Source organism: Hermetia illucens, chromosome 1, assembly GCF_905115235.1.
Source record: "Hermetia illucens chromosome 1, iHerIll2.2.curated.20191125, whole genome shotgun sequence".
NCBI lineage: Eukaryota > Metazoa > Arthropoda > Insecta > Diptera > Stratiomyidae > Hermetia > Hermetia illucens.
Window position 1 is genome coordinate 152,961,827 of NC_051849.1, and position 13,760 is coordinate 152,975,586.

The following is a 13,760-nucleotide window of genomic DNA, read 5'->3' on the forward strand; positions in this document are numbered from 1 at the left end:
TTGATAAGCGATAACAACCGAGAAAAAATGGAGAAAAAAGTGGACTAGCTAGTTTTTCCATTTCTTCATTGGAACAGTTGGGCTTTCCCACTAGGTGGTGTTCTGCCATCCCCAAAAATGCACTAGATTAATTCACTGGGTTAGACTGTTTAGCCTCAGATGTTTACCTTCTTGAGGCTTTCCATGGTTCAGCTTGAAAGTGATGGGGCTTTGATGTGAATACCTGTCATATGAGTATAATGCAATTTTCATCTTCGGACATGGATTAACTTGGAGGCCACAATTAGAGCCTCAGCACTAGTCCCATGGTGCTGCTTTATACGTCAATATTTATACCAGTGGGTCGAAAACCTATCTAACACCTCTGCTGCAACTAAGAGGTAAAGCACCCGGGTTGCACAGGGCAACTACACGCATGGAGCACTGCCCGTGATATGGACAGAACCGCAACCATTCTGAAACTCTAACAAGGTGCCCAATCGAATACAACCGGGCCGTAAGAACATGCTCAAGAATTCTTTTGGACTATATGCTCTAAGAGAATCACCCTGGTTCCCTTGGTACTAGATAACCTCCGAGAAGGCTTTGTGGCAGCAGCCACTTTAGATGAGTCCCACTGTAGAGTCGGCTCTGATCGCCCTCCTCGAGTATGTGGGACGGCATTCCCCAATGACTTCACTAGAATCAGCTCGGTGCGAAGAAATGCAATGAAACCTTTATATCAATCAACTATCGTTCTACGTACAACATAACACATAAAACATCACAAGACAACACTAACGAAAAAACATTGGCGAATATGGCAACTTGCCCATCATACTCCAGATGAATCAACGTTGAGGACCTCCCTCTGGCGCGCGAATCGAAATTTATTATTGTAAGCAATTACAAAAACCGTTCACTATATGAATGCCCATGTCGTCAAGATATTGGATGTTCGGGTACGTTAGAAAGGCACGAAAGACATACAACCAGTCTTATGAATCTAAACCATATACAACAAAACCAGGATGAAGCTCATCTCATGTTCGAAGTTTACAGTACAACTTTCACTGACAACCACACATTTCAGGTACTCATACTTTACCCGACGTTTCCCGTTTTCGTTGCATAATGGAACGGGTTCTTCCATTGAAACCGTAACATTGGCTTTGAGCGACAACGCATTAGCAATGTGCATATACTCAGCACCTCAAATATAGTCAATTTGTTTGTTATTGTGCCCTCTAGGAAATGTGGAAATATGAGTCTTTGTCCCCATAGCAACAGTTGCCTTCTCACCGTCACGATCATTAAAATCAGTCACGGTGATGAAATAGTTGCCGGCATCTTTCTCCCCAGTCAAAAAATGAATGGTGCTGTCAGCCGTGAGCTTCATGAACCTACCAAAATCAACCTACCACTTCTTTAATGACGTCACGGAAAAATCTAAATTTGGAAATTCTGAGACCGTAATGAGTGTGCTGTGGGGTCATCAATTGCACATTATCAAGTGCTATGATAGTGAAACTGAAGAACAGTCTCACTATAATGAATGTGTGGGCTATCAGGGCGAAGAAGTTCATAGCAAATTGGTTCGAGATTACTTTCAGCGTCGCTGCTCTTGTCATCACACTATCGAATTTCTTGTAGTACCAGCACACTCCTTCCGAAAGGGTCTCGCAAGTTCCTCTCTTGGAGAAATGACCGAAACCGACTTCGGGTGGCATTTTGCTCTATTTTTGTTTCATTCAAAACCTGACAAGGTTATGAGTTACTGTTCGAAAGAGCCAGGTTTACACCTGGCATAGTTTCATCTAATACAACAAATACATTCTCAGCCCGCCATTCACTAAAGAGCGAAGCGGAGCGAGTTGTTATTCATTTGAGTGCGGCGCGCCATTAGTAGATGGTTGGCTCAGAATCATGGGAATACAATGAATTCACCTGGAAAACAAAACTTTCACCTTCTATAACTTTCTTAGTTATATTGCCTCCAAACTTTCCAAAATTGTGTCTTATATCATCACTTATACTGATGCCGTACTTCCGGATGCAATATCAAGGCTTTTAAATCTCCACCCAGCGTATCAAGCCACCGTTGTTTCGATCGGCCTTTTGGTCGTTTCGTTCATTGTTCAGGCCAATCTTGGCAAGTGAATTCTCGTTAGCACGGATTACGTGACCATACCATCGAAGACGCCTCTCTCGCAGTTTATCGATCGCGGATATCTTCTCAGTTTGGATGTAATCAAAACGTGTTTATTCTGTGAAAAAAAATGTTGCTTCGCCTTTTCGTACATGTAGGGAGCCCCTTAATCCAACGCATAATGATGCCACTCGTTGCATTTGAAGGGACACACAAACCACATGTCCTTACCAAACTTCGTGGCAATCGGTATAGCCGTTTCCAAGTAAATCGGTTGTGGCAGACAGGCAGACATTAAATCGATTTTAATAAGGTTTTGCTTTACATAAAACCTTCAAAATTACTTTCTACGGCGTCATAATATGACTGAATCTCAGTCTTTGCAGGATGATATAAGGATGCTTTTTCAGGTGGGGAAGGTTTTGTAAAGTTAACTTTATGATTGTGATTGATAATCTGAATTTCAAGATGATCCCGGGCGACAGCTAGCGAAGTCCTCCTGGAATGTATTTTACAGCGTGCCCGTTATCGGTGACGTCCTTCATTCTTCTTCGCCTTGAGCACATAGAAGAGATCAATGGACACAAATTCCCTCAGATACTTTCAATACAGCGACGTTGTCCGCCTGCTCTCTCACAGAAGCATAAGCCAAATACCTCTGAAATTGGAAAAGAAAGCGGATCAACAAAGCCAAGGTACTCAATCTGACGGTCATCTGAACCCTAGAACTATGCACCATAGAAGAGCAGATGTAGAGTACAGGATTCGGAAATCGGATGATAATTTGATGAATGATCCATCTAGGGAAATATAGTGTATACATATATGATATATAAAGAAAAACTATATGAATGTCATATGCTCCACAATGTGAAAAACAGAAGACAACAACCTGCTTTCCAGCCTATTCAAAAAGTTATTTGGATTTCCACCAAATTAGAAAAGATGGTTTCTAAATTTTCTTTCCTCTAGAGGTAGAATAACCTAGGAGCTTATCTCGAAGTCAAATTATGCTGATATTAACCTTTTTCTTCTATAATTGCAAAGCCGTCTATTAAAGACTTCTTACTTCTTCAAATTTTGAATTTCAAGTACATAACTTCCAATTTAAGAAGTAAAAGTTACCAAATATCGATCCACTTTCATGAAAATTATCCTTTCAAAATCAATCTGAAAGCTCTCAGTTATTCATAAAAACGTGAAACACGTCAATCAAATTTGATTTATCGAAAAATAAAATCAGAAGATAATCAGGAAAGTGATTCGATCACGATTTCCGAATACCTCTAACCCGTAAGAATACAAACTTTCCATTGTTTCTTGGAAGCTTCCACTTCAGAATTTTATTCACCGTAAATCTTATGCAATCATTGAAGAAACAGTTCGAGCTTTATTCAGACAAAAGCGAGTAATATTCTGTATAAAGGGTTCTCTTGAAATTTATATCCTTACGACATCTGTATGTAAGACGTCCACTTGAAAGTATGTCCATAAAAACTTTCAATGAAAAGTCGGTTAAATTGTTCCGCTGGGACCCATTCGCATCCTTTTCAGCTTAGCATCATGTCGTATGTGCAAAATCGAAGAGAGACAAAAAGTTAAGCTGGCGATAATGTCATAGCAGCAGTCATGCCGGTCTCCTTGCCCATAACTAGGATTACTTTTTTCTTTGCCAAGTTTTAGATTCGTTTCGTCAACTATTTTGCTTGTGATTGTTTTTGTTCGAGTGACTTAAAGTTTCCTGTTCAGGGTCACAAATGCTCTGAACATATAAAATCAAAGCTATCCAATAAATCCCCGTCGAATTGTGGAGAAAAAATCGAAGGAATAGGGAAATAGGTCATTTGTTTGCTTGTTTGGAAATCCCGAGTTCTTGAACTTAAATGTTTATGAATTATCTGGAGGTCAGGTTTGGAGGTTAGATGGTAACAGATGGTAAAATTAAAGTTTCAGATAAATTCTTCCATGAGCCCACAATTAGGAAGTATAATGCAAATCTAATTATTGTATATACTTTTATCAAGTGAGTTAGAATGTTAACATAAACCTCTAGGAAAATTTTCTTCCTGGCATGCCTTGAAAATCAAATGCAACTAAAGTTGCCGATGCTAAAATGAACACGCTTAAATTGTTTGCTAGATGAAAAAGTCCTCAGTCCTTTCTTCCAAAGCAGATTTTCCCATCATTGTCAAAAGTCATGAATCGCAGAGGCTTCTCTAAGCCAATTCACTTAAAATTTCCCTTAACTAATACTGAACGAAATCCACTTCCTCGTATCACTTCTCCAATCTTTTCAGGAATACTGAGTAATGGAAAAAACTGATTCCATTCTTTTTCCAATTTGGGAGAAAAATCAATACCGGGGAATTGAATAGTATCAAAGCATTTAAGGGGCCGATTTTACCACTTTAGAAAACGAACAAAAGCATCCACACACTGCTGCCAGCTGAAAAGGGAGCATATATGTATTATATTCAATTTATGATCCAAGACAAATGATTTTATTGTTCAAAGTGGAGCAGTCTCTAGTGGCGACAAGGATAGTACCGCAGCGCTACGAGTAAGTGCTCATATATAGACCATGCCAGAAACCTTATAAATCCCATTGAAGTAGAGAGCGTTCCCCCGTAAATCCGATCAGAAGAGCTTTCCTGAATGAAGACACACGCTTGCTCTATTGCTCTTTTCTGCGGAGTTGGGTAATTTAGAGTGAGCGTGGAAGCCAACTTTTTTAAGGCTCCGGTGAATGTCTGCCGCAGCAATTATCTACTTTTTGCTTTTTCATACGGTGCTGCCAACATTTTCTCATGAGATTAAAGTTGTTTTCGACTTAAAATATATCATTTTAGCAGGAAACTGAACAAGAAACCATCAATATCCATTTAGAAATACTAGCTCGCGTTCCTTTGAAGTACACAACACAAGATATTACTACGTATGTGACGGCTTCGGTGGGAAGTTATATAAATATACTTAATGTCTCATGGACATAAACCACCAATATGGGTACCACTGAATTCAAATTCTTTTTCCTGGCCCATTTACATGTCTTTTCAATATCTAATGTGGTTCAAAATGCTGAGCTTGAAGCAGTCTTCACACACTATCCTCCGAATCGCCTCCTAAGTACAAAGCGAAACTTGAATAACAACTATTTCCGCTAGGATATAACTTCACATCAGTACATGTTGCTACGGTTGTATTTCACAGTCATTTGCATACTTCATATAGCCGGACTGCCTTCGTACGCGGAGATATACTGATTAATGGTTTCACAACCGAATTTTAAACGAAAGTCCTCTCAAGCCAGGACTGCTGAATTGTTGCAGAATAGGAGAGGTATACCTGAACTGTGTGGAAAGTTAACAACCTAAAATCACGCAACGCATATAATTGTCTTGCCGGCAAGGATATGGCGAGCAAAGCGAGAAGTAGAAATTCAATTGTCCAAGACAGAGAGGTTTCTTTGTTTACCGGAATTTCCTTCCGGCTATTTCGAATTTTCCAAGTAATGTAAATATCCGAAAGATATTACATGCAATCAAAGGCCTACTTTGAGGTTATAAGTAACACTTTCATATCATGTGGTATTCCAAGTAGACCCAATGTGGAGGCAGTTTTGCAGAAATAGTTAGCTCCAAATATTGAAATTTGAAACCATTAATGCTGAGATCGATATGCGGACAATAACACAAAAAGGACGCAATTTATATGGTTATTTAGGGATTCAGTCTATAAACGGAAACCTCTAATGGATCTTCACCATTTCATAACCCCAGGAAGAATGTGAGTGTCTTATGTTTGCTTACGCATTAATAATGGGAAATGGAATGACATTCTATAGGCTACTTTGGGGATACCATTAATGTTACGACATCCGCATTAATATAAAATGTAGGATGTCACCACAATTTCTGACAAAATAATGTCTAGACAAGTTCAGTGTTGACGACATTAAACGCGTTATCTATGTACATAGAGAAGCAGATAAATAACCAGCAATTTGTAACTTTGTGATTTTGTTGTATTCTGAATAAATAGATGATGTACCGTTTCTATAAAAACATACTTCCGCATTACACAATACACTAAAAATTGACTATGTTGCCAGCTGGTGTTTTATCATTTAACTACCTGTACTAGACAAGCTTCTCTAAGGGCTCCGAATATTATTGGAACGTTGGAAGGAACCAGATGCAATATTGGCTTGTCCCTTTCGAGTTAAATTGTACTATTTAAATCGGGGACGAATTCAAAATTCATGTCAATGGCGAACTGCCTCTTACCTTGGCTGTTACACATTCATAAAAGCTTTGGTTAGAATATGTGCTTCAATTACAAGATAATAAATATTGTAAATTTATGGTGTTAGCTTTCTAGTGAAATCTTCGGATTTGCCAGTTTGGCATTGATTCAGCAGTCACTTGAGCGCTACATACTACTAATCATTGCACCATCAAGGATCTACCGGCAGTCTCTCTTTAAAAACATTAAGAAAGTTAGCTGGACATCATCCATTTCCAAAACTATTATAGTAAAAATCCTGATGAGCAAGCTGCATCAGGATACTGAAATCTAAGAATCCGGTTGCGCTATTTGATATAACCAGTAACTTAACCAAACTGGACGTCACCCGGCTAAGATAGCCTTAAGGGCAGAGTTTTTCTAAAATCAAAAATAATTAAAACTTAAAAAGACGCTGCTGGGCCACGTTGAAACAATCTGTGGGATTCTTACACACTAAAGCCATCTCCACAACTCTGCCCATATCCCCGCACATCACCGTGACGTATTACTTCGTCGGGAGGGCTCGGGCCTGCACTGGTTTGATTAAATTCCGCGTTCGTTGCGCTTTCTGAGCTCCATCCAGTTTCTCGAGCTGCCATCTCCTGCATAAGTCCCTGCAAGTGGCATTCCAGAAGTCCGTAGCCTCATCGGACGAATTCGCCCTCCTTCTTTGGTAGACACAATGTGCCTCATTCGCTAAAAGATCCAAGGGGATAATTTCTGTGATGACACACACTGCCTGCCTCACCGGATACTAACCTATATGCGCTGCACACACTCAGCGCGATTGGCCAGTGTGCCGTACTCAACCTTTCCCATTACACCGCGTTGCCCAGTGCACCCCCTTAGGCAGGACCGCGTGTAGCAGGATGCGTTTCACCACCCCTCCTATAAACAGCGGACACCAGCCAATGTATGGCATCATCCTTGCTAGAGGTGGACTAGCTTTCGCTATATTTTCTTGCAGGTGGTCCAAGCGTCCCTTCAAACTCATCTTGGCATCGTTTACATGGTGATAGGTATCTAATGATCGATTTTGAAACAACCTCGTGATAATCGACCCGGATTTTGATGGTATTGTTTCTCTTCGATTGGCAATAAAGTCCAATCTGGCTTGTGTTGTATATCACCCACTCCAACATCTTCCCCATAGTGGTTAAAAGACAGAACAATATGAAGAGGGTACACCAATTCGTTTCTGGGATTCGGGGAACAGAACCACATTTCTTCACCCATGCAAGATTGAAATGTACATATCAACTATGTAGCCTTGATTTTAACAGCCAACTTCATGACTTTCTTTGGATCCCCATCAAATCCCAGACATTTAGTATCCTCGAGTCGTCCACAGATCTATTATAGCTCCTCATCGGGGATCGGGAAAATATCCTTTGGGACCATTGACTGAGGTCCACTTTCTTCCTATTATGCAAAAAGAATTGCAGTTATTTTGAACTGAGTTTCGGCACCTGTACGCCACTTGAAGGTTGTTTTGCCTGTGAATTTTATACTTCAAAACCTTGCCCCACTAGTTCGTATTTGCCTCATGTCATGGCTGCCTGCAGCAATTCAACTTTCCTTACCGTATAGCCTTTATAAGGTTATCTCGAAGATGACCGCACTCTTTCTCCATACGCCGATATTCTGGTTTCTTTCTTGCCCTTTGACAAATTCTCCTCGCTCATAGATACGATGATCTCAATAGCAATATTTCCTGGCTCCACCAATAGTTTTGTTTCCCTCGCAACAATTTAGAGTTATAAGTTCCATTTACCCGCTGCTATAGCTAGCACATCATTTTAAGCACCGTTCCCTTTGGGTCGTTGTTATTAGGAGAGAAATAATATCAATTCGACGTTAGAACAGCAAGTTTTTGAACATTTCCTCATATTGTGTTATCGTTGCACTATGGGGAGCGTAACTGCTGTAAATATGTACGTCGTTGACTTTTTTTATGGGAGTAGGGTAGGTGAATGCGTTTACGCACAGAGTGTAGGACTCCCGCAACAGCACGCTGGCGGACTACCAACTAAACACCTCCCTGTCATCAGAGAACTAGCCTGGAACCATTTGACACATTACTTCGGGCTAGCCGGCTTTGGGAGCCTTCAAGTCAGGGAATTCCTTTCACCAACAGGAGGGGAGGGGCGGAAGGGAGTTGTTGTTAGTTCAGGGAACCCCTTACCGTCCGATCCCTCCGCCGGTCAAGTTCAATCTTCTTCGTAGTAAGAAGAGCCCGAACATAATGCGCAATGCGATTCCAGCTGCCAGCGCTCTTCAGCATCTCTCTGACAATATTGTCTGGAGAGAGCTCCCCTGTGTCTGCATAAAGCTGCTGGCAGAGGCCGTCGCACCTATCGCAAGAGAAAAAGGTGTATTCAGCGTCATCCGCCACTCTATTGCAGAACACACAATCAGGAGATCGCACCTTCCCAATCCCGTGCAGGTAAGACTGAAAACCTTCATGCCCACTTAGAAGTTGGGTAAGGAAGTAATCAATCTCACCGTGCTTTCTGTTCAACCCTGGGTCTAATTTGTCGATGAGCCGCGTAGTCCACTTGCCTCTTGGCTCATTTTGCCAAAAAAGTTGCCATTCGCTAAAGGTGCGTTGACGTTCTTCACTGGCAACCACCTCTCTTAAGTTTTCCCCCTTACGGCGATAGATAGCTCTGCGCTCCTTGGCAAGGAGGGCAACGGGGATCACTCACGCAATCACCATCACAGCCGGTTCGGAGACGGTGTGATAAGCAGACGCCACTCGCAAAGCTCCCCGCCTCTGCACTTGAGCGAGGCGCCCATACCTCCGCACCATAGAGAACAACGGACTGCGTTACAACCATGAGGAGACGTCTCCTAGTTGATATAGGGCCCCCGACATTCGCCATTAGCCGACTCAAGGCCGCGACTCCAGCTGCAGCCCTGCTACTTTGATTTGCTCAAAGAAACTCATCTTCGAGTCGAGCGTAACTGCTGTAAATATGTACGCCGTTGACTTCAGCGTTTATAAAGCTTATCGCTGGGAATTTGATTGTTTCTTGTTTGGCTTCTCCTCAGCATGCCCATATCGCCGTGTTTCCACACTTATTACCCATGTAGCAATGCCATAATTTCTATAAGGTTTGGGAGCGTGGGTCTTGAGCCGCACCGCAATGGTTGAGGCTGATTTGAATCAACCTCACTTAGGCCTACGATTTAGGCCTTCCTTTATGCTGGACACATGTCGCCACCTACATCGTGCTGGTCTTCTACTCCCTCTTTCCTTCTACACAACATGCATCATGGATCTAAGGTACAATCTTAGATCCGATGGCCCTCTTCTCCACACTCCTTGTACCTTTTAGATCATATCATCATCATATTCACTAGTGTATGCTGTTGCAAAATGATTGGGAAGGAGGCATCTGAAGCATCTATTATGAGAAACTTACTCCCTAAGTCATCACAAGATCCAACTCCTTCTTATCCTTCCAGCGGTAATCAAATTAACCTTTGATTCCTCCATATACCTTCCTCAACCTCTTTATTGCACTCTGTTTTATTCGACTAAGGTTAAATTGTTCCCTTTGCGCAACACAGATATCCGTTGCTTAGGTTCTTGCACTTGATTACTATTTATCCCTCGCTTTCGAACTTTTAGTTCTACTTGCTCACCTACCACGTTTTCCACCTGGTCACGCTAGATTTACATATTTTGTTTCAACAACAGACCCAACACATTTTTCCTTATCAATTCTGGATTCGCTTTCAATTTCAGAAAGACATCGGCAGAGGACATACCTCCTTTCTTGGAAATGATGACTATTTCCGGACGAATGTTTTTCAATTGGTCGGGTTTAAAAGTCACCAATTTCTCCCCTTATGCCCTTATTTAGGCCATAATCGAGGAACCAACTTCCTGGGAATTTTGACCGGCTCACTTTTCTTCACGGAAGAGGTGTTTTCTTTTTGACCGCTCTCTGGATGCCAAAGGCCTCACTAATAGCTCCCCTACCTCATTTCTTGACTGCGTTCTCAACTACTTTGTGTTGAGGACGTATCACCTGCGTTTCCTGTGTGACTTCGCCACATGACCATTGAGTGTTTTTCTCTATGGGACAGCTTAATTCTTTTATCGGAGCTCTGGTATTTTGGTGGATATTTTTCCTCTCCTTGATAAACTCATAAAATTATTTTATGCGTTCTCCTAGTGAAGGAGACGCTGTTACAGTTCATTGCCTTCTACGTTCGGCGCAGAACGCCCGTGATGCGAAATTTGGCAACTCTACACCGAGGGTAGATCTTACATTAAAACATCCGTCTCAGTTGATACTGACTTACCTTTCATCATTGTAATAAATATCGACAGAAAAAATTAGATTTCGGAAGGGTTGTAAGCATCTTTATGATAAGAATTATATTCAGTTAGTGTTTCTAAACAGACTTATAGAGTAAATTTGGCTTAAAACTACCACGATAGAACCTATAAACAATAATTAGCACAATTGATGCATTCAGGACAGTTAAAGCAGTTCGAACTAATTGGGCCGTTTCCTCCCTACGAAATTGAGATCGAATGAGCATATATATATATTTTTCGATTCAATTTAGAAATAAATTACTCACCTCTTGTTCACAGTAATGCATCGGAATAGGATGGAATCGTGCGATGATAGTTTCAGGGAAACCGCCTCTACAATATCCCTGCAAGCGAAATTTGAATAAATAACAAAATATTAGGTTCCGTTGATGGAAAAGCTGGTTAGAAACGCTCAAAAAAGGGAATAGTATCAGTAATGACGTGCTTGTGTTTACATGAGAACTCCATTCGCGTGGAGATCAAATGTTGAAAAAGACCCAAATTGTTGGCAATTTCGAATCAATTTACCACTTGGCCTCACTAAACAAACAATTTACTACTTTGGCAATTCGATATTGAATAGATAATTGCACTGGCATGTATGATGAAATAGTATACACTCTAGTGAAAAGCCAGTTAATTGCATTAGCGTTATCACTAAATAGCGTCGTGTATCGGCTTACCACCGCGTGCAGTACTGTCATGATAATGGATTTGACACTGCCAAGAAATTAGGAAAAATTTATTGAAATTGGATTATCAAAGGCATGATTGGAAACAAGGATGAGTCAGCGTTCTACAAGTTTTTTGTGTAATTAGGTTTCATTTTATCACTGTACAAATATTTCGTTTTTGCTAATTCAATATTTTTCCGAGTTGTTAGATTTTTTTTTCGTATTTTTGAAAAATTTATAGAAAAAATATTCCTTCTAGCATCATAGGATCAATCAATTTTTTGATAGATCCCGTATTGGTTACCTACCGCACTTTGGAATATAAAGTCGCTTAACAGTCACTAAGGGCTCGGATTCTTCCTTGAATCAGGTATAGCGTAACAAAGGAATCAAAGTTGCATCGAACTCCAGGCGTTTTCGATAATCACAGACTACTACATTGCCCGCCAAATGCTAATTTTTCGAGACTGAAACCAGTTCAAGAAACTGAAAATAGGAAGACTATTGGCACGACATGCAATGACTGATTATCATCATTGGTGTTTGGAAACATAACGGGAATGTCGTTCTAAAACTTTGTACGGCTCTTTGTATGGATATTCCAGAGGTTCTCAGACTCGGACGAACAGATGCGAACAAATAGAAAGGGTCTTGGGAACAAATACCTTCATGACAAACATGGCGATCTCAGTTCATAATTGCAAAAATAGACCACTTGTGGGTTCATTCTGGGTAGGCAACTCATCAGACACTACCTCACCTCTGCCCTTGGAGCAGGATAATCGAAGTACCTACAAGCTGGTATTTGTTCACTTTCATCATTCCATGAACATGACATAGGATTCATTATATTCAAGACAACACCCGCCTAGTAGTGGCTAGACTGATTTTGATTGTAAGCATTTATTTTTTGCGAATTGGGCGCAAACCCAAAACAGAGGGGTCCGTGGACCATAAGCAGTGAAAGAAAGTTTTATTCCCAACTATTTTTTTTTTAATTAACAGCATTAAGAAAAAAAAATTAAATGATTGGAAGTGACGTTCCATGCACTAGTTCTGCAGCTTTTGCCTCAATATCCTCCTTCACGCCTGTGCAAAGGGCAAGGGAATTCTTGGGTAGCATCCAAACCTATTCTGGATTATTATGGCATATGATGGCAGCTTTCAGTAATCGGTGCCATCGACCCATCATTCCACTAGCTGCAAGATAGGAGGCAATCGATCCAACTTTCTTGCAATCTACTAAATACGTCAATGAGTGGAAAATCCAGTACTCAAATTGAGATTTTGAATAGGAACTATCTCCGGCCATCTTTGTGGAGGTTTGAAGTTTGCGGCATATGCCAAATGTGTGGAGCCAGCATTATAATTATCATTAAAACATACGAGAAACCCTTTGGCAGCATTAAAAATCCAACTATATCAGTGTGGACTCGACGATATCTGGAATCCGTCATGTCGACTTACGAATATGGAAGTTTTGTATGTCTTTCAACCTTGTTACGTTGGCGGAAAATATGTTTGCAAGATGTCAACTTCTCTGTTGCGAGTTGAGTGATCTAGAGGATTCTATCCCCAAAAACTTTTGGGATGTACTATAAGTTCGTACTGCAGATTTCGATAGGTTGTATAACAATGCGGTATCCCTGTAGTCAACTAGAAGCTGCTTTAGGACCAGTGACGTTTCGGAGTGAAGTAGCTACGCTAACATCAATTCCGCCAAAGTCACTCAAACAGACAATCGGTCATACGTGCTATATTTTCGCTGAGTTTGGTAGTATTCCTTATGAACCAATCTAATCTGCTTTTTCTCAGAAACCAACGTTCGCTCGATAATACAATGTGATCTTCCATTATCCTTCTTCTTGAGGTCCTTCAATTTCTGCAGCATTTTGGTCAGAATCAATGGCATAACATTTAAAGCGTTACGTAAGCTAAATGACTTGAAATAACCGGCACAATTCGCTTGTATCCTGGAAATTTATTAAGCAGCAATAATCGTAATCATGGCGTCTGTTACTTGGTCTCCATCAGTACTATAACCTGTACGATCAAGATTTTTGCCTTGTAAAAAGCGTCTTAGCTTGGAATGCGCGCACTCTTCAAACTGCCAGTATTTGTTTCATACTTGCTTGGTTGGCATGCTGAACCTGTTCCAAAATGCCGGGTCGGTAAGATAAAATTTTTGAAAATTTAATGATATGCGATGCTCGATATAGAAATTCGACAAGGAATAGTTACCAATAATAATGAATTACTATTACGCCATGTTTCTACCATATCTATTGTTGTTGGACTCTGTAAACTGCCTTTATTTTTGCGATGATCACGATAT

The 13,760-nt window shown here is 40.7% G+C and overlaps 2 protein-coding genes across 8 annotated transcripts in view; one reads left to right on the forward strand and one right to left on the reverse strand.

Annotated features, from left to right (window-relative positions):
* LOC119655778 (calcium/calmodulin-dependent 3',5'-cyclic nucleotide phosphodiesterase 1-like) overlaps window positions 1-13,760 on the forward strand; it is an 831,136-nt gene that overhangs the window by 528,990 nt on the left and 288,386 nt on the right. The window lies entirely within an intron of this gene.
* The window catches only part of LOC119655812 (maltase 2-like), a 34,834-nt gene continuing 31,864 nt past the window's right edge, over window positions 10,791-13,760 (reverse strand). The window contains 2 exon segments of the mRNA XM_038061917.1: window positions 10,791-10,949; window positions 11,018-11,095. Of these exon segments, the coding sequence (XP_037917845.1) occupies window positions 10,826-10,949; window positions 11,018-11,095 (202 nt within the window). The 3' untranslated portion in view covers window positions 10,791-10,825.